Genomic DNA, 23051 nt, shown 5'->3' with positions numbered 1-23051 from the left:
AGAGGGCATTGCAGAGCTGGTCCGAGTCTGCTGGGACAGTCATTGCTAGTTCGTACATTCAGGTCTCCGGTATGACCCAGATGTAGACAGTGTCAAAGAAACAAAAGTTTAATTCTAAAACAGGGGCAGGCAAACAACAGGTCAAAGGCAGGCAGGGGTCAATAATCCAGAGAGGGTGTAATGCGTCCAGAACGGCAGGCAGTCTCAGGGTCAGGGCAGGCAGGAGTTAATAATCCAATAAGGTGGGGTAAGGTACAAAATGGCAGGCAGGCTCAGGGTCAGGGCAGGCAGAACAGTCAAAACTGGGAAGGACTAGAAAACAGGAGCAAGAAACTGGCAGGAGCAGAGGAACAAACGCTGGTAGGTTTCACAAACAAAAAGAACTGGCAACAGACAAACAGAGAACACAGGTATAAATACACAGGGGATAATGGGGAAGATGGGCGACACCTGGAGGGGGGTGGAGACGAGCACAAAGACAGGTGAAACAGATCAGGGTGTGACACATACTATATACAGGGTCCGTTCCAGTGCCATATTTACAATGTGCAGGGATTCTGGATCGAAATAGTTAGATATGTAGGGGTAAGGTGAATAGACATCAGGATATATGATAAAACTGTAACTTAAAGTGGGTACAGGCTCAGTGTTCACATTAAACGCGCACCAGAAGTTGCACAGAATTTTCACAAATTTGAAGTCTGTGCATTGCCAAAGGGAATATTGGCCATTATCCAACTACTGGGGATGGTTCAGCATTTAAATCAAACCATGCATCAGACCAGAGTAATTATATCCTATCTGTTAGCTTTTCCTCTCTCTCGCTCTCTCTCTCTCACACACACACACACACACACACAGTCATCATGACTTGCGTTAGAAACATCCCTGTTGCAATTTGTCAAACCAAACCAGGCATTAGAGAAAATGTAATTACGGTCCTTTGTGTGAGCTTTACTTATCTCTGCCTCCAGCGTCATGCTTCAGTAGAGTATCCTGGTGTGCTAATAGAACAAACATGGCTGAGGAACAAAACTAATGCATCCCTTCATGAGTAATCTTGCCTAAGTTGTACATTTGAGTTCCCAGAGCAAATGAATATACTTTAGATCAGATTAGATTAGTTTATTAGTCACAGATGTAATCGCAGGGTACAGTGAAATGATTGAAATGCTTATGCTCTGAGCTCCAACAGTGCAGGTAAAAAAGAGAATGAATGAGACAATAATAATAATAATAATAATAATATGTACACATTTACAACTACAATAATATATAGACATTTACATGCAAAGACCCGGTTTTTATGGTTGATCACATACTTAGTATTACATGTGTTTTCCTCAGTGAAGAATGATTAGTAAAGTCGCTGACGGAATGCTAATGTGTGTGTGTGTGTGTGTGTGTGTGTGTGTGTGTGTGTGTGTGTGTGTGTGTGTGTGTGTGTGTGTGTGTGTGTGTGTGTGTGTGTGTGTGTGCGCACAGATACTGCAGTATTATGCAGTTGTGTGTTTCCATAATTGCGCTTTTCTTGCTATATTGCTCCCATCCATGGCTTTTCCATCCTTCTGTTCAGTGTGTGCATGTAAATCCCATCCTGGCATATTTAAAACACACCCATATGCACAAACGTACACACACACACACACACACACACACACACACACACACACACACACACACACACACACACACACACACACACACACACACACACACACACACACACACACACTCACTCACTCACTCACTCACTCACTCACTCACTCACTCACACACACACAAGCACACTCAGAGACACAGACTAAAGCCTCATATGGTATCTTGTACCGGCTAAACCCTCGTCTGCCATCTGTCCCGTAGAGGATTCATTCCGTCACTCACTCTACACTAAGCACAGATAATCAATTTACATATGTGAACTCGTGACACTCATACCTAACCTCCGCTGCAATATTTTTCTCCCTCTCAAACACTTACACACATACATACATATACACACACACACACACACACACACACACACACACACACACACACACACACACACACACACACACACACACACACACACACCTCTAGTGTCCTTGTCAAGTTATGATTCTTCAACCATCAATATTCATGCCTCTCAAACGTCCTGTATTGTACTCAAAATGCTGTGCCGTGCAGAGATTGCTGAGAGTCTTTGAAAAGTATACCCACACACACATTCACATACTATGGCAAAAAAAAGGTATGGAGAGAAATCTGTGCGCTTGGCACGAGTTCAGTGGCTGTGAAAGTCTGAAATATGCAGCCTGGTGCTACTGACCTTCAGGGACTGTGATAACAGTAAACAATGACACAGTTTATCACCAACACTTCCTTATACCAGACTCTCCATCCACCTAAGGCTGTCGGTCACAAAATTTCGTCAGCCGGTGATTGTCAAGCAAATAACTGCCGGTCTCAGAGGAATTGACTGTTAATTAACATAAACACATTTAGTATCTCCTGGCTTCCACACATTGGACCTTTGGAACGTCTACATTTTAGTATAATAAGTCTAATAAATCCATGTAATATAGCCTACACCTTCACAATAAATCCATTATTTATTTTAGACCGGTCTAAAGAAACATGATATGAAGAAAACATAGCCTATCTCAGAAAACCAGAATAGCATACTCTGAGTTGTCCTTATGTTAGGACCTAATCTGGCTATGCCATATGGCGGTGGGCTACACTAGTTCATTTAACAGATAAGATTCGCTTAGAATTCTGTGGCATTATTTTATATTAGTTTATAGCATGAAGAATACAATTGAACAAAGCTGATTAAAATAGAAAATATGTTTTCACTAAGCGATTTGAAGGCGTGTGCACATGTGGCTATTTTATGTTGAGCAGTTAAGAAAGAAGTAGGTACTCCTATATGCTTAATTTATAGTTATTAATGTAACTTTAGTTGTTCTACAAATGTTGGGCTATACATTTTGATTTCTAATACATTGTAAGGCTGCATGATGCGACTAGTGATTCTTTGAAAAAAGTTGCATGAAAGGCATTAGATCTACTTTGTTTTTTTGTGCAGGCTGTGCACACTTCATCAGTGTCTCATTCACAATTTGACAAGCACTTGACAATGCCTCAAATTTCCCAGCAGCATCCCCTTTGTGTGTCCGTAATGCCCCCTAAAAAAATATATGCCTTTTGCGGCCAGTGGACGTGGTTCCCTTGGGCTGAAAATAATAATTATAATTCCCTTCTCCCTTAGTGCTGCGTGCTCAGAAGCAACTCTCACTCACATGGCTCTCCATCACGTGATCGGGTCTTTCTCACAGGCTACAAGTGAAGAAAGACTCATTGGGGACGCAACTGCACGCGTCCTTATCCAATTCCGAGGTGCATATTGAAGATATTGTAAGAACTGTCCACATTTACTTTTCGTCAGCCTACAATATGAGTAGGCCTAACAAACAGCAAAAGCACTAGCCTATGTCAATCTACTATCCTCCATTGTACAAAAGTTGACCTATTCTATTCTGTGCAATAAAAAAATATTCCAAACATAGTCTGGGACAGTTGTGGGATGCGATAGATCCCAAATTAATACAAACCTTTTTTATGCAATGAGGCTGACACAACAGATGAGAACATTTAGCTTAAAATGTTGATAAACTAATAGGCTATTTCTTTACATTATAAATGCAGCAATGAGCACACCGCAGTAGGTAATAAACGCAAATGTTCCATTAGCGGAAAACACCATCATCAAAAGTGACCGAAAATGCAAATATGCATGTAATGCTTTTATTATAAAGGTGCATTTTTATGGTGAAAATTACCTTCCCCAAATGTGAAACTCACACTCTGCTTATATATATAGTTAGGCTCTACACCACTTGTAAAGCGGATTAATGTGCTTAATTTTAAGAAGTTATTCGGCCAATTGTGATACAAACCTTTTCAAAACATACAGTTGAAGTCAGAAGTTTACATACACTAAGGTTGGAGTCATTAAAACTTGTTTTTCAACCACTCCACAAATGTTTTGTTAATAAACTGTAGTTTTAGCAAGTCGGTTAGGACATCTGCTTTGTGCATGACACAAGTCATTTTTCCAACAATTGTTTACAGACAGACTATTTTACTTACAATTCACTGTATCACAATTGCAGTGGGTCATACGTTTACATACACTTAGCTGACTGTGCCTTTAAAAAGCTTGGAAAATTCCAGAAAATGATGTCATGGCTTTAGAAGTTTCTGACAGGGTAATTGACATAATTTGAGTCAATTGGAGGTGTACCTGTGTATGTATTTCAAGGCCTACCTTCAAACTTAGTGCCTCTTTGCTTGACATCATGGGAAAATCAAAAGAAATCAGCCAAGACCTCAGATAAAAAAAAATGGTAGACCTCCACAAGTCTGGTTCATCCTTGGGAGCAATTTCCAAATGCCTGAAGGTACCACGTTCATCTTGTCATGACGTTGGCCTGTGGGTAAGGTTTATGACCCCCCATAAATACCTTTCTCCCTTCCCTCTCTCTCTGATTCTACTGAAGGACTCTTGAATAGCCTTTGTTAAACATAGAGAGTCTGGGAACATCAAACAAGTGGGGGGAAGAAACCATATTTCGGTAATAGAACCAGTTGAAAATATGCGTTGGTACTTAATGAATATGATGTCTGTTCGGTTGTCATCTGAGGCATTATGACTGATGACAGGACAATATAAACTGTATCTGGGAAAGTCTACACATTATAGTTATCAGATTCACATGGAATTGTTGTTCAATTTAAATGCAATTTAAATGAAACTATTTGTGAAAAAATGTAACTTAATTTTAGCTTCCAAATGAGAGAATTGGGTTTTCATAAGGTTAGAGCCCTGCTCAATCAGTGGCCCGCCCTTGTGAAGAGACATGGGTTATAAACTGTGAAACACACCCTTCTCTCCCTCCACTATATAAGCCCTTGACGAAAATGTAACCTCCTGTTCCGAGGACGATAGGACGACGGTCCATACGTTAAAAAGGACTAACATGTCAACTACAGAACTAAGCCAACCTCAGCTTGAGCTTTGGTTGTGAATGGTATGAACTTTGAACTCTTATTCACTAAAGAAGTAAGACATCCTAGCCGTTGAGTTAGCAACAGCAGCTGTAAACGTGGGCTAGGAAAGGACGGATGACGTATCCAGTCTAACACACAACGAAGATACTACAACGTATCCAATTTACCACCAGAGACATTCTTCCGGGGACAGGAAGATCTCTGTTGGCCAACACGGCCAGTATCTACGACCAACCTACCGAAGCGCAGCTCAGAGTAAATATTTATAGCATTTTCCTTTTCCAAATGGGCGGTAATTTAGAATGCATAAGATACTGTATTTACGATAGCAGTGCTTCTCTCTTTGTTCCTCAGTCTTCCCGCTCTTTCATTCAAGCCCAACCCCCTCTCTTTGTGTAACAAGCCATCATACAGGTTCCGTCCACCAGGGACGTTTTCTGTATGACATCATTTGCATTCTGTGTATATGTAATTCTGTGTGATTAGTTAGGTATTTAGTAAATAAATAATTAAACCCAATTTTGTATTGCTGATTCAACTTGTTAGCCAGGGTTCGTGAAGATAACCAAGAATTTACAACTTTCAGATGAGACTGAAATAAGGTGACGATTAATATTGACTGATGTAAAATATTACTAGGTCTTTCAGAGTTTATTCGGAAGATAACAGCTCTATAAACACTCTTTCGTGGTGCCCCGATTTTCTAGTTAATTAAATTTACATGATTAGCTCAAACAGGTAATATTAATTACAGAGAAAGGATTTTATAGAATAGCATGTCATATCACTTAATCCGGCATAGCCAAAGACACGACAATCTGTACAAACAATAGTACGCAAGTATAAACACCATGGGACCAAGCAGCCGTCCTACCTCTCAGGAAGGAGACGCGTTCTGTCTCCTAGAGATGAATGTACTTTGGTGCAAAAAGTGCAAATCAATCCCAGAACAACAGCAAAGGACCTTGTGAAGATGCTGGAGGAAACAGGGACAAAAGTATCTATATCCTTAGTAAAAGGAGTCCTATATCAACATAACCTGAAAGGCCGCTCAGCAAAGAAGAAGCCACTGCTCCATAAAAAAGCCAGACAACGGTTTGCAACTGCCCATGGGGACAAAGATCCTACTTTTTGGAGAAATGTCCTCTGGTCTGATGAAACAAAAATAGAACTGTTTGGACATAATGACCATCGTCATGTTTGGAGGAAAAAGGGGGAGGCTTGCAAGCCAAAGAACATCCCAACCGTGAAGCACGGGGGTGGCAGCATCATGTTGTGGGGGTGCTTTGCTGCAGGAGGGACTGGTGCACTCACAAAATAGATGGCATCATGAGGTAGGGAAATTATGTGGATATACTGAAGCAACATCTCAAGACATCAGTCAGGAAGTTAAAGCTTGGTCACAAATGGGTCTTCAAAATGGACAATGACCCCATGCATACTTCCAAAGTTGTGGCAAAATGGCTTAAGGACAACAAAGTCAAGGTATTGGAGTGGCCATCACAAAGCCCTGACCTCAATCCTATTGAAAATTTGTGGGCAGAACTGAAAAAGCGTGTTGAGCACGGATGCCTACAAACCTGACTCAGTTACACCAGCTCTGTCAGGAGGAATGGGCCAAAATTCCCCAAACTTATTGTGGGAAGCTTGTGGAAGGCTACCCAAAACGTTTGACCCAAGATAAACAATTTAAAGGTAATGCTACCAAATACTAATTGAGTGTACGTAAACTTCTGACCCACTGGGAATGTGATGAAAGAAATAAAAGCTGAAATAAATCATTCGCTCTACTATTATTCTGACATTTCACATTCTTAAAATAAAGTGGTGATCCTAACTGACCTAAAACAGGGAATTTTTACGAGGATTAAATGTCAGGAATTGTGAAAAACTGAGTTTAAATGTATTTGACTAAGGTGTATGTAAACTTACGACTTCAACTGTATAGTCATATGGGCTAGGCTACATGTGCAACTATGATTAGAAAAAGTCCCCCAAAACAGCTTTGTTTCTTGCCTTACACTGGGCATCATTCACAAGGGATAATATATAATTCACAAGTGATAGGCTAATATTGTCACCCATCAGACTATTCTTGATTTAATCTTGTCTTTGCACATACTAAATAATGTTTGTGTAAAATTTGTTTTGAGTTAGAATGGACCATTATTATGCACCTGTCTCGAAACAGGGGCAGGGGAAAAAATACATGTCATCTATGCACTTAAATAGAGAATGGAGGACGCTTTGCCCATGGTTCATCTTCATGCCATCCAGGTAAGCTATACTCCTGTTGTAAAGAGAAGCAATGTGCTTAATATTAGGAAAGTAGATAAATAAATATAGTAGGCCTAGCCTATAGAAAGCTGATGGGATCCTTCTCTTTTTAATAGAGGCCATGACTGTTTTCTCGTGCAGTTGCATAGCCTATAGAAATAGCGCGTAACATGAGCTCATAGGCTTCCCATTAAGCATTTGATTCGATTTTTGATGATATTTGCGTTGTTGTCAGAGTGACTAGAAGGACAATAGAGTGCTGAGTACCAGGAACTTACCAAGTCTGGTAGGCAACTAATGACCATCAGCACCATGAGAGCTTGGAGAAGCCTAAATACCGTGACTAAACAGTCACGTGGAATTTGACTGCCTTCCTGATTCGTGACCACCGGTGTGGCAGTAATATGGTCACCTTAACAGCCCTACTTCCACCGGACTCTCCACCATACTCTCTTTCTGCCAGACTCTCCATCAGACTCTCTTTCTGCCAGACTCTTCACCAGACTCTCCTTCCACCAGACTATCCTGCCAGACTCTCCTTCTACCAGACTCTCCACCAGACTGTCCTCTCTCCACCAGACTCTTCCTTCTACCAGACTCTCCACCAAACCCTTCTGCCAGACTCTCCTTCTACCTGTCCCAATAATAATGAGTAACACTAAAAAAAAGTATTAACAAACAATGTTCGCCTCCAAAATAGCACTCTATTTCTTAAATAGTGCTATACTTTGGACCAGAGCCCCATTCCCTATGTAGTGCACTACTTTTGGCCAGAGCCTTGGGCCCTAGTAATGCACTGTAAAGGGAAGAGGATGCCATTTAAGATACAGAAGGTAAGCAGCTGTAGTAGGATATTTCCAGATGAACGTCCTACATCTTCCTAAAAGCTAGTGCTTTTATCTCTACTGCCTTTATCACAAACAGTGATACCTAATGTTAACAATTAATTCACTCTTCCATTGCCACCCTGTTTACGGAGTTTGTCATATGGCCTTGGGTACATTAATCAAATCAAATCTAATTGTATTGGTCACAGACACTTTTTTAGCAGATGTTATTGCGGGTGTAGCGAAATGCTTGTGTTCCTAACTACAACAGTGGAGTAGTATTTAACAGTTCTCAACAATACACACAAATCTAAAAGTAAAAGAAAAAATATATGAATATTAGATTGAGCAATGTCGGAGTGGCATTGACTAGAATACAGTAGAATAAAATAGAGTATATAGATATGAGATGAGTAAAGCAGTATGTAAACATTATTTAAATATTATTAAAGTGACTTGTGTTCCAATATTAAAGTGGCCAGTGATTCCAAGTCTATGTGTATATAGGGCAGCAGCCTCTAAGGTGCAGGGTTGCGTAACTGGGTGGAAGCCAGCTAGTGATGGCTATTTAACAGTCTGATGGCCTTGAGATAGAAGCTGTTTTTCAGTCTCTCGGTCCTAGCTTTGATGCACCTGTATTGACCTTGCCTTCTGGATGATAGCGAGGTGAACAGGGCATGGTTGATGTCCTTGATGATCATTTTGGCCTTCCTGTGACATCGGGTGCTGTAGTTGTCCTGGAGGGCAGGTAGTTTGCCCCCGGTGATGCGGTGGGCAGACCACACCACCCTCTGGAGAGCCCTGCGGTTGCGGGCGGTGCAGTTGCCGTACCAGGCGGTGATACAGCCCGACAGGATGCTCTCAATTGTGTATTTGTAAAGGTTTGTGAGGGTTTTAGGGGCCAAGCCAAATTTCTTCAGCCTTTTGAGGTTGAAGAGGTGCTGTTGCCCCTTCTTCACCACACTGTCTGTGTGGGTGGACCATTTCAGATTGTCAGTGATGTGTATGCCGAAGAAGTTGAAGCTTTCCCAACTTCTCCACTGCGGTCCTGTTGATGTGGATATGGGCATGCTCCCTCTGCTGTTTCCTGAAGTCCACGATCAGCTCCTTCGTTTTGTTGACGTTGAGGGAGAGGTTATTTTCCTGGCACCACTCTCCCAGTGCCCTCACCTCCTCCCTGTAGGCGGTCTCATCATTGTTGGTAATCAGGCCTACTACTGTTGTGTCGTCTGCAAACTTGATGATTGAGTTGGAGGCGTGGCTACGCAGTCATGGGTGAACAGGGAGTACAGGAGGGGGCCGAGCACACACACTTGTGGGGCCCCTGTGCTGAGGATGAGCGAAGTGGTGTTTCCTACCTTCACCACCTGGGGGCGGGCCGTCAGGATGTCCAGGACCCAGTTGCACAGGGCGGGGTTCAGACGCAAGGCCCCGAGCTTAATGAGCTTGGAGCATACTATGGTGTTGAATGCTGAGCTATAGTTAATGAACAGCAATCTTACATAGGTATTCCTCTTGTTCAGATGGTTTAGGGCAGTGTGCAGTGCAATGGCGATTGCATCGTCTGTGGATCTATTGGGGCGTTAAGCAAATTGAAGTGGGTCTAGAGTGTCACGTAAGGTAGAGGAGATATGATCCTTAACTAGCCTCTCAAAGCACTTCATGATGACAGGAGTGAGTGCTACAAGGCGATAGTCATTTAGTTCAGTTTCCTTTGCTTTCTTGGGTACAGGAACAATGCTGGACATCTTGAAGCAAGTGGGGACAGCAGACTGGGATAGGGAGAGATTGAAAATGTCTGTAAACACTCCAGCCAGCGGTTCTGCTCATGCTCTGAGGACGCGGCTAGGGATGCCGTCTGGGCCGGCAGCCTTGCGAGGGTTAACAACGTTTGCTCCCAAACATACCCTCGTAAAACTGACTATCCTACCGATCCTTGACTTCGGTGATGTCATTTACAAAATAGCCTCCAACACACCACTCAGCAAATTGTATGTAGGCTATCACAGTGCCATTCGTTTTGTCACCAAAGCCCCATATACTACCCACCACTGCAACCTGTATGCTCTCGTTGGCTGGCCCTCGCTTCATATTCGTTGCCAAACCCACTGGTTCCAGGTCATCTATAAGTCTTTGCTAGGTAAAGCCTTATCTCAGCTCACTGGTCACCATAGCAGCACCCACCCGTAGCACGCGCTGCAGCAGGTATATTTCATTGGTCATCCCCAAAGCCAACTCCTCCTTTGGCCGCCTTTCCTTCCAGTTTTCTGCTGCCAATGACTGGAACGAATTGCAAGAATCACTGAAGCTGGAGTCTTATATCTCCCTCACTAACTTTAAGCACCAGCTGTCAGAGCAGCTCATAGATCACTGCACCTGTACATAGCCCATCTGTAAATAGCCCATCCAACTACCTCCTCCCCATACTGTTATTTTTTTTCTCCTTTGCACCCCAGTATCTCTACTTGCACATTCATCTTCTGCACATCTATCACTCCAGTGTTTAATTGCTAAATTGTAATTATTTCGCCACTATGGCCTATTTATTGCCTTACCTCCCTAATCTTACTACATTTGACACATTGTATATAGATGTTTCTATTGTATTATTGACTGTACGTTTGTGTCGCACTGCTTTGCTTTATCTTGGCCAGGTCACAGTTGTAAATGAGAACTTGTTCTCAACTGGTCTACCTGGGTAAATAAATGTGAAATAAAAATGTCTTACTCACATCAGTTACGGAGAAGGAGAGCCCACAGTCCATGGTAGTGGGTCGCATCGGTAGCTTGTCCGGAAGCAAGACTTCGGTGTCCTTGACACGGCTGGTTTTCCCTTTGTAGTCCGTGATTGTCTGTAGACCCTGCCACATACGTCTTGTGTCTGAGCTGTTGAAATGCGACTCCACTTTGTGTGCAAAGCTGTCATCAAGGAAAAGGGTGGCTATTTTCAAGAATCTAAAATATATTTTGATTTGTTTAACACTTTGTTGGTTACTACATGATTCCATATGTGATATTTCATAGTTTTGACGTCTTCACTATTATTTTACAATGTAGAAAATAGTCAAAATAAAGAAAAACCTTTTGAATGAGTAGTTGTGACCAAACTTTTGACTGGTACTGTACATCCATATCAGCTGATCAGTACTGCTTTATATTTATCGCGTAAATGGGAGACTGGAGAGGTTGTGCTTTTGGGAATATATAACACTGTGAAATGCACACCGCTCTGAGAGCCACTTGACTACAGTAAGTAATCTGTCCTCCTGCCTCTCTCTCTCCCACATAGTAACAGCACAGAGGAACTGAAGATGGAAATTAAGATGTTGAAGGAAAATACCACTCAAACTATATTCTGTTATTTGTTTCATTAGTCAACTGGTGATACAGTCCCAAAATGTTTTTCCTGTCGGCAATTACGTGTTCAGGTTGTAGAACTTTCAAAATACAGAAAGTGTCACAGTGTGATGCGTTTTACATCATCTGTGTTGATGTGTGTGTGTTTGAGAGACAAAAAGAGAGAGAACCCAACACTGCCTCGCTGCACAAATCAAACTCAATTCACTGTCGACAAGTTTATCTCTGCTATAGTGGTGAGGAGAAGTAGTCTACCGTGTCCAGAAACGACTTCACCATAACTTTTCTGTATTCGGGGTTCACTCAAACACCGTTTTAAGCTTTGTTTTACTATTGACAGTTACAGCTGATTTTGGGGTTGTATTCTAAAAATCGTCTGACTTAATCAAACTTTTAGCCGCCAGGTCCTGATATCAGGGCATAAAAACTTCAATCTGTCTCCTGAATTAGCCTAGTGTGCATGTGCACCCATGCGCACTAAGCCCAAGCTAGTTTTAGACCTTATTGCCAAACTTAATATATACTGCACCCTCAGCTAATTATACAATCATGTAACATTTGACATTTGCTGTAAAGAAACTTTTAAATAATTTATTGTTTTGTTGAATAGTCATGACTAGTTTGAGATATCTTTCATAAAACAACGATGGCGAAGGATATCATTGCTACTTAACGCGGATCCAAGCTGAGATCCACTGGTGCCATTGACGTAGGGTTAGCTGGACGTTTCTGACTGGTCTTGGAACTGTGACAACGGGCGGCCTCTCCCCGCTTGGCTCGATGGGATAGGTAGTGATTTTGCTAACACAGCCAGATATGTACACAGTCTTGTACCCTTAACCTTCTTTAAACTGACTATCAAATTGGTTGATTCAATTTGACTTTATTAAAATAATGAGTAATGCAGGAAGGTCACAAGATAAATGACACAAGAAAACTCAAGAAAATAGCAGCTCAATAGAGCGCAATGACTACAATGAATGGCTAAATTACTTCCAGATACTAAGGGCCCAAGGAGCTCCTTCTCCTCCTCGCCACTCTATAGCAGGATGTCATGATGGCAATCACACTGTCATAACGAGATTTTGTGTGTGTGTGTGTGACACTCAAGGAAAATTGTTAAACAGTATGCTGTTCATTTATTCTATGTGGACCATCCCTTATGGAAAAACATGATTTCATGAGTGGAAAATCACATGATTTCACATGTAAAATGTTATTTCACGTGTGAAATTCCACATATGAACTGATGTGTTTTCGGAACACTTCACATGTGATGATATTTCACATGAAGTTTCACATAACCTTTCACATATTTATTTGATAGAATATTTTTCACATGAGATTTGAAATGCCCTGCAAACAAAAATGTGTCTTTAAGGATACACAGACAAATATTGCTTATAAAATACAATGTTATCAACTTACATATATTTTACACACTCATGATTACAATGTGTATGTTTATTTATACAGTAATTATTATTTAACATGTCCTCACTTGGGATTTGAATTCACAACCTCTTGGTTCACTGCATTCTGAGCTTCCTGCTACTCCACCATGTCTGTGTCAATAAATTAGCTCACCTGTATTCCTACACTTTGGACTTAAGTAAAATAAGTCTCAGCTTTGATAAAAATACACTCAAGAAAAACTATTACAGTTATCTCAGTGATTCAAGAGTAACATTAAAACAATATGCTCCACCAACATTAGATAACTATACAGAAAACCCTTCAAATTGCTGAGAAAAGTAAATTAAATCCATGATGAGGTAATAGTCAGATTAACTGATAACTAAAATAGCAGTGCAGATGGCACTATTTTGCTAAGTGCAGAGATTTACTATAGGTAATGAATGAAACTCGACATACTCCAAATCCAGAGGTTGTGAGATCAAATCCCAGGTGGAGTCAATACTGAAAAGTCACTACTAAGTGATCATGTGAAATGTAATCATATTGTCAATGATGAAAGATTGTACACTTACTTTAAAACCCCTATATCATTTCATTCCCTTATATAAAAAAAGTGAAATAGCTGTTTTCACATGTTGAGCTGAAACTTTCACAAAAAAAGACACGTGAGGTCAGTTGTTCACATGTGAAACTATATGTTTACATGTGTTACATTGTGTTCACATGTTAACACCACCTTTTCCCATGTGAGGAGAATAGCATGTTTTCACCTCACATGTGAAAATCTAATTTGCACTTTCACGTGAAAAACTTTCACATGTAAGAATCTAACTTTAATTTTGAAATGTTGCTTCCCGATGTTGTCCAACATTTTTTCAGGAGATGTTTTCACGTGTGTAGTTTCATTCATTTTATCACATGTTGCTGTTACATGTTGTCAGATGCTATCGCATTAACTTGACATAAGATCACATACGATAAGATCACAAGGGTACAGTAACTGGCAGTATTTGTGCTGCTTCCAGTATGCCCCACTTATACCCAGCTGTGATGAACCACTTTAAAACAAAGCCTTCATTGCGCTCACATGTGTTTGGGTACACAATATTAGAATTATCCCATAATAAGAAACCAATTATCCCCTAATAAGAAACTAATGTTAACAGTATACCATGGGCTTTTGGCATCTCCACAATGTTAAAAGGACATTAAAGGGGAAATCTGCAGTTGCTACATAAACATTTTTGACTTTTAAATTAATGATAAATACCCATTGATTCTAAAAGAATATCATGTATAGATGACTCATGAGCTTAGTTGAACTGTCATACCCCACCAGAACCCAAAATATAAGATTGTTAAATGTAAACAAAATAATGTTGATATCATGCATGGTTAGTCCTTGTATCCATAGCTCTGTCCATGAGTTTGCAAGTGGTTACATTTCTCCAGTCCCGTCCCTCAGCTGTTTACTAAATCAGTGGCGGGGTAACCGCTTTGTTATTGTTCGAACTGCAGATTTCCCTGTTAAGATTGATCCAGTTAAATCTGCTATATTTAGAGCCATCCCCAAGAGTCAGTGTCTAAAATTCTTCAAACCCCCATGTAGTGGCTAAGCCGTTTTACTCATGTCCCCTTTAACACCACAGACAGCAGTACTGTATACAAAGATTTTAAATGATTGATCACGCCATGCTTATTTAAACTGCTTTATTTCCAAATGGAGGGAGACGGAGAGAGGCCAGGGTCAAACACAGCAGGGGGAGAAAAAGAGTCCAGGCAGGTCAGAAGAGTAGGGAGAATGATGATGGGGATGATGATTCACTATACATTAAGTTTTCATGGCTGCCCTGTTAGCACCAAAAGTTCAATGACAATCACATTTTAAAATGCAAATGTTATTGTCACAGAACAATTTGTGCCAACACAGAGTGCGGTTGTTTGCTGATCTCCATGGTTCTGCAACCACAGGCTGTTAAAGCGCCACCCGTCAGCACGATAGTCTTTACAAAACAACACTGAAAATGTTTAAGAAACAAGTTAAAAATAATAAATAAATACAAAAATGCTCCACGACCCAGATTTTACCAATATTTCAAAATATTTTTTCAAATCATGACATTCTTCTTCTGCATTGACTGAGTTCCAGTAGAAATTACCCCAACCCCTGCAAACATACATCTGCTCCTGAATCCTGTTCCTCTGCTGACTTTAAATCAATGAATCTAATTCAACATATTCAGATTTTATACAGTATTTACACTATTTTGTCCACATTAGCTTTGCCTTGCTTGGAGAGCACAGTCAAAAAGAAAAAAAACTATAAATATGAAACTAACAGGAAACTCAAAATGGCTCTAAATAAATAAATAATACATATAGCTTATCCAATCACAGCCCCTTATTAGAGCATGACAGTGTCACTCTGAGTCCCGCTCTGTATGTGTCAGCTGGTGTCCCGGGGCGTCACTAAACGGCCATGCTTGAAAGGACGGAACAGAGTTCCACAAAATGCAATTCTCACTACAAAAAGCAATTGCAACTAACCCTAACCTTGCCTTTGACCTTACCCATATCCTTAACACTAACCATAACCCTAAAGGAAGAACAAATAGATAATGTACTTTCTAAATAGTTTTGTACATTCTAGCATGGCCATCTAGTGACTAGTGTCCCTCCGGGAGAGAGCTCTTTGCCCAGAGTCTCAATCACTACATCTGTTTTCTGTGCTTACCAGTATGTGGAGATCTACAGTATACATTATCAGCCAGAGGAGGCACTGGCACAGTCCATGAGTACCCCAGACATTTTACATAAGTTTACCAGACACTTGCAGCTGGTACTACTAGAAGTGCATCATTAGCAAATACACACTCATGCAGTCTCTCTCACACACACAAGGGTCAGCAGAAATTGACAACGGGAGATTAGAAGTGTTGTTGCCGACAGCCCTTGTCCCATAGTGTCATAACACCTATATAGCATTCACAGTTACAGACATAGCCTCTGTGAGGGAGAAACACAAAAAGCATCATGACCTGTCAGTCTCTGAGAAATACTGTACATAAAGAGCAACTGTAAAGAGTAGCAGTACCTCTCAGAAATAAAGGAATGTGCCAGGTAGAAGTCCAGTCAGCCAATGCAGCAGGTACATTCCCAAATCAATCAATTCATTGATCTATCAAGCAATCAATCATTCATTCATCCGTCCCATATTTGCCATTTGGGAGCTTAATAAAGTACTATATTATCTTATGGGATGAATGTCCTTCCAGAAGTAGCTGAGGATGAACAGGACCTGGACTTTCAGTATCATAATCAATATCAACTATAGTGTTTTTAAGACCGTTTTGAAGTGTTTGTGTCAGGCCAGCAGTAGAGCTGTGGCTGAATTCCTCCTCTCATAGACAGCCACTGTTCTGTTCTGTTCAATGGGGAGCAGTGTGTTCGTTAATAGCAATGTCCTTTCAGGCTGAAGTCAGATGAATCCACTCAAACAAAGCCAGATAGTCACTGTCCAGTGTCTTTGATAGAAGAAAAAAAATATGTACGACTATACTGCATTCCAAAAAATCCTTAATTGTCCCAAATTTGCGTTCCTTGTCAAGGGATTTGGGAAAGTATTTATCCTCTTCAAAATGTGATATGCTTTAAGCACTTGAAATTGTGCTACATAGATCCAATATACAGATTACATTTACATTTTAGTAATTTAGCAGACGATCTTATCAAGTGCCTCTTACAGTAATGAGTGCATACATTTCCGTACTTTAGTACTTTAGATCCAATCCACCCTATTCCCAACATAGTGCACTACTTTAGACTAGAGTCATATGGGCTCTGGTCAAAAGTAGTGCACTATATATCGAATAGGTTGCCATTTGGAACTCAAATTCTCTTATGGGGGTGTATAACAATAGTGTTAAGCTGTTTACTCTCCTCATCTTTTAGTTCACCTGCACTGACACGGAGATGGGCAGGTGGAAACAAATGCCTGATCCTTCATATTGCATCCACCTATATCCTTTGTTTTTCAGTACAGATGAAGGAAAAGACACAAGCGGAGGAAGCCACAATAGGCTATTGAGATGCACCTTAAAACACAGAGCCAGAGGAAAGTTATGTTTATGGTACAAAGTTGTCTTTCAAAATATAGCCTAAGCCCCACATGAGAGCAGTGGTGGGCATCAGAGTTTGAGAGGGAGTTAGTTGTCTCATGAACAGTTAGAGTCCTGTTGTTGTCTCTCTCTCTCTCACGCTCTCATATGGATAACATCTCTACAGGAACACATGCTATTCCTGAGGCAGGATAAAAGTAACTATGCAGGCGTAAGTGGACAGGCGACCAGGGTCTTGTGCGTTCCTCGTGGTTCTGTCCTTTGATAAAGAGAAGTGCCTCTGGTGGTGCTTAAACAGGCTAACAGGTCTGGCATATCATCTCGCACTGTTCTATTTTGTTTATCAGTCGGCTGATTAAAGGATATTTGTTTGTTTCATCGCTTTAAAGTCCTTGAATGGCACGCTCAAGACTGTTGTTTTGATCTGGAGTTCTCAGTGAGCAGTGGTGTACTGCTATACCCAAAAGGTTTCTCCATTTTTAATCAAACAGATTTCCCAGACAACCTTAATGTCAGTCAGTCAGTCAGATTTTGACGAGAGCAGCGTTGCACTGTCATTTTCCAAGCAACAACATGTCATTTATGTCACGAGTGACTAAAAATCCAAAATGGCATTTTCTTTTCCTCCTTCTCTCTTCCTTCCGCACTCTCTACGCATACTGTGTAATGCTCATAGATCAGAACATACCTCCTACCTTTTACTAAAAGGATTAGGATCATGCCCTTGGATTCTTACACAGTATCATTCTAAAGCCCCCCCAGTGTAGAATTCACATAACATATATTGCACATGCTCTCCCCAGACTATGCCCTTGCAATGGACAGTCACAGTTCTCCAGGTAACGGCTAGACGTCTGCAGCTACGTACCAAGGGACTAAAACAACGAGCCCTTGGAGTTTCTTTCTGTTGCAAGGTGAGCTATCCTACAGCTATTCTGATTCAGAGTTATAGAATTGGTAGCCCTTCGTGACATCATCAATTAGAATCTAAAATCAGTCAGAATGTTTACAGAATAAATGTGCTGTTTTTTTACACCTCAAAGAGTTTAGAGAGGACTGAAAAGAAAGGACTGACCTTACAGGTCATCTGTTTAAGGCCTCTTTACTAAAGGAAGGTTGCCATTTTTGTCCTTTCAGAGCATTCAGTCTAGAAGAAGGTGCCCTTGGTGTTCTTACAGAGGATTTTCTTGAAGGCCTTTCTGAAGTCCTGATTAAAGATGGTGTATATGACGGGGTTCAGACAGGAGTTGCAGTAGCCAATCCAGAAGAAGAACTTGAAGAGGGGATCAGGGAGGGAGCAGGTCTCAGGACAGATGGCCTGCAGCGAGTAGGAGAAGAAGAAAGGGAACCAACAGACAACAAACACTCCGATCACCACGGCCAGGACGAACGTGAAGCGCTTCTCTCGGTTCACCATAGCTTTACGACGTGCTGCTCCCGGAGTGCTCTCCGGCTTAGACCTTCTCCCTGCCACCAGCCGAGCCCCCTTAGAGGTGGCGATCATGTCCCTGTACTTCTGGATGGTGGCAGGAGAATGGATGCCAGCTGAACCAGCCATGCTAGGATTGTTGACTCCCGTCCTCCCCCCTTCCTCGTTCTCCATGTCACTGTCAGAGCTGTTTGAGCTGTCCATATTATTGTTATACTTCTTTCCCTTCTTCCCCTTCATCTTCTTCTCCCCATGTTTGGGTTTGGCCGGGGCTGGTGGGGGGAGGGTGGGGGAGGGAGATGGTGAGACCAAGGAGGGTGAAGGACCCAGGGGGGAGGTGGTGGTTGGGGTTAGAGCTAGGGATAGAACCGGAGGATGGAGGAGGTTTTGGGTGGTGGGGGTGGGAGGGGAGGGGGTTTCATTGGCCTGGTCGGGGGATGGTGATGGAGTAACAGCCAGGGTGGGGGGTCTGACGCTGGTGGTTTTGTGGGGCATAGCTGGGGTTTCCCCTCTGTCCTCCTTCCCGTTGGCTTGGATCCCCCGAGGGGTTTGACTTGGGGTGGCACTGCCCACCCCGTCTTTCCTGGGCTCACCTGGCGGGTTCTGTGTGCGCTGCTTGGCGATCTGGTAGATCCTCATGTAGACCAGGATCATGATGAGACATGGGGCGAAGAAGGACCCAACGGTGGAGTAGAGGATGTACCAGCGCTCGTCGTTCAGTTGGCACTGAGGCCCCCTCTCACTCCCCTCTCCGCCCGGCTCGCTCTTATTTAGCGACAGAAGAGGAGGGAAGGAGATGATGGCCGAGATGAGCCACACCACCACGATGGAGGCTTTGATACGCATGGGTGTGCGCTGGCGGGAGTAGGTAACCCGGCTGATGGACAGGTAACGGTCCAATGAGATGGCGCACAGGTGAGCTATAGAGGAAGTGCAGAACAGAACGTCCAGCGCCAGGTAGATCTCACACCACAGAGACTTGAAGTACCAGTATCCCAGCAGTTCATTGGCTAGGGAGAATGGGATGATGAGGGTCGCCACCAAAATGTCTGCAGCCGCTAGCGACACTAAAAACAGGTTCTGTGGTCCTCGGAGTGCATGGCTGGTCAGGACGGCAATGATGACGAGGATGTTTCCCACGATGGTGAAGACCACCATGAGGGTGATGGCTGTAGCGAAGAGCGCCGTGGATTCGGGGGAGTAGGGGGCCAGTTGCAGGGAAGAGACGCTCTGATTGCAGAAAAGAGAAAAACCGCTGGTCGAACCATTCATTTCGCCCAGCCCCACTGAACATGCACTATCCAAGGGTGAAGCCATGAGTAACACGATGGATGGACTTGATTAAAGTGAGAACAAAATGTTATTGTAAAAAAGATGCTGTTGGTAACGTTGTTTTATATTAGTTGAGGATGGCTGTAATAAAATTATATCCTAAAAGTTGAGGAAAAAAACATTAGGCTATAACTAAAAGTGTTAATGATGTGTTATCGCTGTTCATTCCCTCTCCTCCCAGTTTCATCCTCCAAATTCATTCTAAGCAGCCAAATGATAAACTATTCCCGTGGAGCGCGCCAGAATAAAGCAAAGAGCAATTATATTTCCTGTCTGGAAATTAAAACCGTTCAAACAATTAAAAGTTGTCCAGTACATGAAACAGAATTGATCGTAATCTCACAGCTGCTTAATTGTTTGGATATTTTAAAGAAGCGGGAAGTTATGTCCAGGTGGTCACATAAATATCCTTAAAATATAATTTTAGCCTATAATACAAGGCAACATAAGAGATTGGGAACAAGTTACAAACTGGGCAGGAGAGCCTACTTCAGATGTTAGTGTGCTCAAGTCACCGCTGTCTCTCAAATGGAGATGCACACAGCAGCCTACTGGGCACAGACATCAATTCAACGTTTATTCCACATTGGTTCAACATAATTTCATTGAAATGACGCGCAAATAACGTTGATTCAACCAGTGTGTGCCCTGCGGGATGGCTATCTGAGCAATGTTAAAGCTGTGTAGATAACTTACAAACAAATCGCCTATCATCATTCTAATAAATATCAAATGGTATGCAGTTGTTTTCCTATAAGTACAAGAAAACATTGGTTTGAACAGATTTAGCTAATAAAATGGTCAAGCCTCGACAGACTAACTGGCGCGCGTTACCAAAATATGTGTCACTCACTTCATCTGCATAATCCTGGACATTATTCAAGCAAAATGGATTCCTAAAATAATAAATTGTCTCTGAATGGCACTGTGAAGTTATTCGTTTATGTTGTAACGTGAGCACGTCCTCAGCGTAGCGATACAAGTTTGGAATTCATGAAAACAAACCCGTGTCCAACATAACTCCAAGTTGCGCATTGAGTCCAAGTTACATATTGAGTTGTTGCGTTGTTGTTTCAGTTTCCTGGTGTTTATCAGTTACTCATCTCGGTGTGGGATGAATGTGTGCGCGCGTTGTTGGGTATATCCAAGTGCAGATAATGCGCAGTCTTGCTTTGACTGACTCGTAGACCCTAGTTCGGTCTCTCCATGTCCGGGTGTAACCTACAGAAGGCTAGGCTATCTCTTCACGCAGCGGTGCTCCAGAGTTCAGCGCCTCGCTGATTCTCTCCTCTAACTTATCCGTTGGTCTCACAGCAACGCGCGCATCTCCAGGAGTGAGCGTGACCGGGAGCACCGGTCTAATAATGGAAGCGTCTCTCCTCTCATCTCTCTTTTCCAACCGGAGTGAAATACTGGCGTCATGACCATGCCATCTCCCTCTCCCACTGGGCACACTGGTTAAATCAATGTTGTCTCCACGTCATTTCAATGAAATGACGTTGAACCAACGTGCAAACGTTGAATTGACGTCTTTGCCAAGTGGTCTCTCTCGCTCCCTTTTCTTTCTACACATTCCCTTTCTCTGTACCCAATAACACACTGTCAATCGGTACCCGTTATATATATTTCATGGAAACCTCTGTAGTAAGTAGAACCGCGATGCTTTGGTAGGACGCATAGGTCTCCAGCTAAGAGAGTAAAACACACTGAAGTAATTTCGACAAACATTGTTGTCATCATTATAATCATCATCATCATCATCATTATAATCATCACCCTCCTCCTCCTGATCATCATTATTGTCACCATGATCATCATTTAATTGTTGGTTCCATAGTGGCCTATTGGCTACTCAGAAAAAGAAAACCCTATTGTATGCTACCATGTTATATGTTCCCATCCCTGACAGTGACATGGATCAATCATCCCTCACCCACCCAACCCATTTCTCCACTCACGCCTTCATTAAACTGACATACATACAGAGATGTGGATTATACAGGATCACACACACATGCATACAAGCACACAACTTTACCCTCTCACAAGGACTGTACTCTATTTAACTAAGATCAAGTGCCTTATGTTTTGATGTTCACTTAACAACTAAAAAGTGTAAAATATAACAAACCAACACCCACACAGAGACATGGATTTAACAGTGGAAAGCATGTTCCCATTTATGATCTATAGGAGCAGTTAGAAGGCGCACGCGCGCGCACACACACACACACACACACACACACACACACACACACACACACACACACACACACACACACAGCAGGCCTCATTTAGGGTGTCCACAGAGGGTGGGTGGTTGTCGTGAGGCCATTGTGTTTATTTTCCATTTTGCATCATCCACCCAATGTCAGATAGGAGTGAGAACATTTACCATAGAATTAGAATCCTAACTAACTCATTCTGATTCCATGATCCCAACCACCGGCAAATAGCCGCTTGTATTCTGTTCCATGCCAAGCAATCTAAACACAAGAGCGCTTGTAGTGTAGTGGGAGAGGGCTCTCCAATCAAGTGTTACCGGCGGTCATGAATGAACTAAGGTTGGTAAAACAGTGAAAGTGGATTCAGGAGGTTATTCTACACAATTTTCAGCTCACATACACCCACGCACAAACACACACACTCTAAATGCGTCAGAAACAAACCTCTGTTTTCACGCTTCACTGCGCACTGTGTTAAGCTGAGGAAATATTATTTTGGGATTTGTGCTTTTGAAATAAACATTAGGCTAGAGTCAATCAAGTCGACTGCTTGTTTTCTTCTCTCCCAGGAAGTACCAATGGATTTCTGTCACTGATTGGCCAGAGAACCCGCTCACCTGGTGTCTGTCTCATATCTGAATCAGTCCCTGATTAGGGGGCAAGGATAAAAACCAGCTGTAAGGTCCTGTATTTATTTTTTTGCCGACCTTGTGTTCTGTTTCGTTGTGTTCTTGAATGTAGCCCTGTCTTTCATTTTTGTTCATTGATTTCACCTGTGATAGTTACTCACCTGGTCTCATCAGCTCCTTATTTAGTTATGTTCATTCTGTATTGTTTGTTTTGTCTCTACTAAGCCTTTTCCTAGCTCGTTGGTCAGAACCAGCTATAGCTGCCTTCAGTCCTAGTTTTGATTCACCTGCCTGTTTGCCAACCTGTGTAAGACCATTGCCTGCCTGTGACCATGATTCCTGCCTTTTGCGAAGGCGAAATTAACACTTGCTGTACTCTG

General features: G+C 42.1%; 1 protein-coding gene across 1 annotated transcript; it reads right to left on the bottom strand.

Annotated features, from left to right (window-relative positions):
* Positions 1-14633: 14633 nt before the first annotated feature.
* Positions 14634-21295, bottom strand: LOC106585075 (alpha-2B adrenergic receptor). The gene has a single exon (XM_014170853.2). The coding sequence runs from the start codon at positions 19800-19802 to the stop codon at positions 18204-18206; it is 1599 nt and encodes a 532-aa protein (XP_014026328.1). The 5' UTR covers positions 19803-21295; the 3' UTR covers positions 14634-18203.
* Positions 21296-23051: the final 1756 nt, after the last annotated feature.

This window comes from Salmo salar, chromosome ssa24, assembly GCF_905237065.1.
Source record: "Salmo salar chromosome ssa24, Ssal_v3.1, whole genome shotgun sequence".
Lineage (NCBI taxonomy): Eukaryota > Metazoa > Chordata > Actinopteri > Salmoniformes > Salmonidae > Salmo > Salmo salar.
The sequence above is the reverse complement of the archived record's forward strand: the minus strand, read 5'-3'. Positions and strand labels throughout refer to the sequence as shown.

Coding starts and splice junctions, on each gene's coding strand:
- LOC106585075 (XM_014170853.2), bottom strand. CDS start 19,802: ATGGCTTCACCCTTGGATAGTGCATGTTCAGTGGGGCTGGGCGAAATG.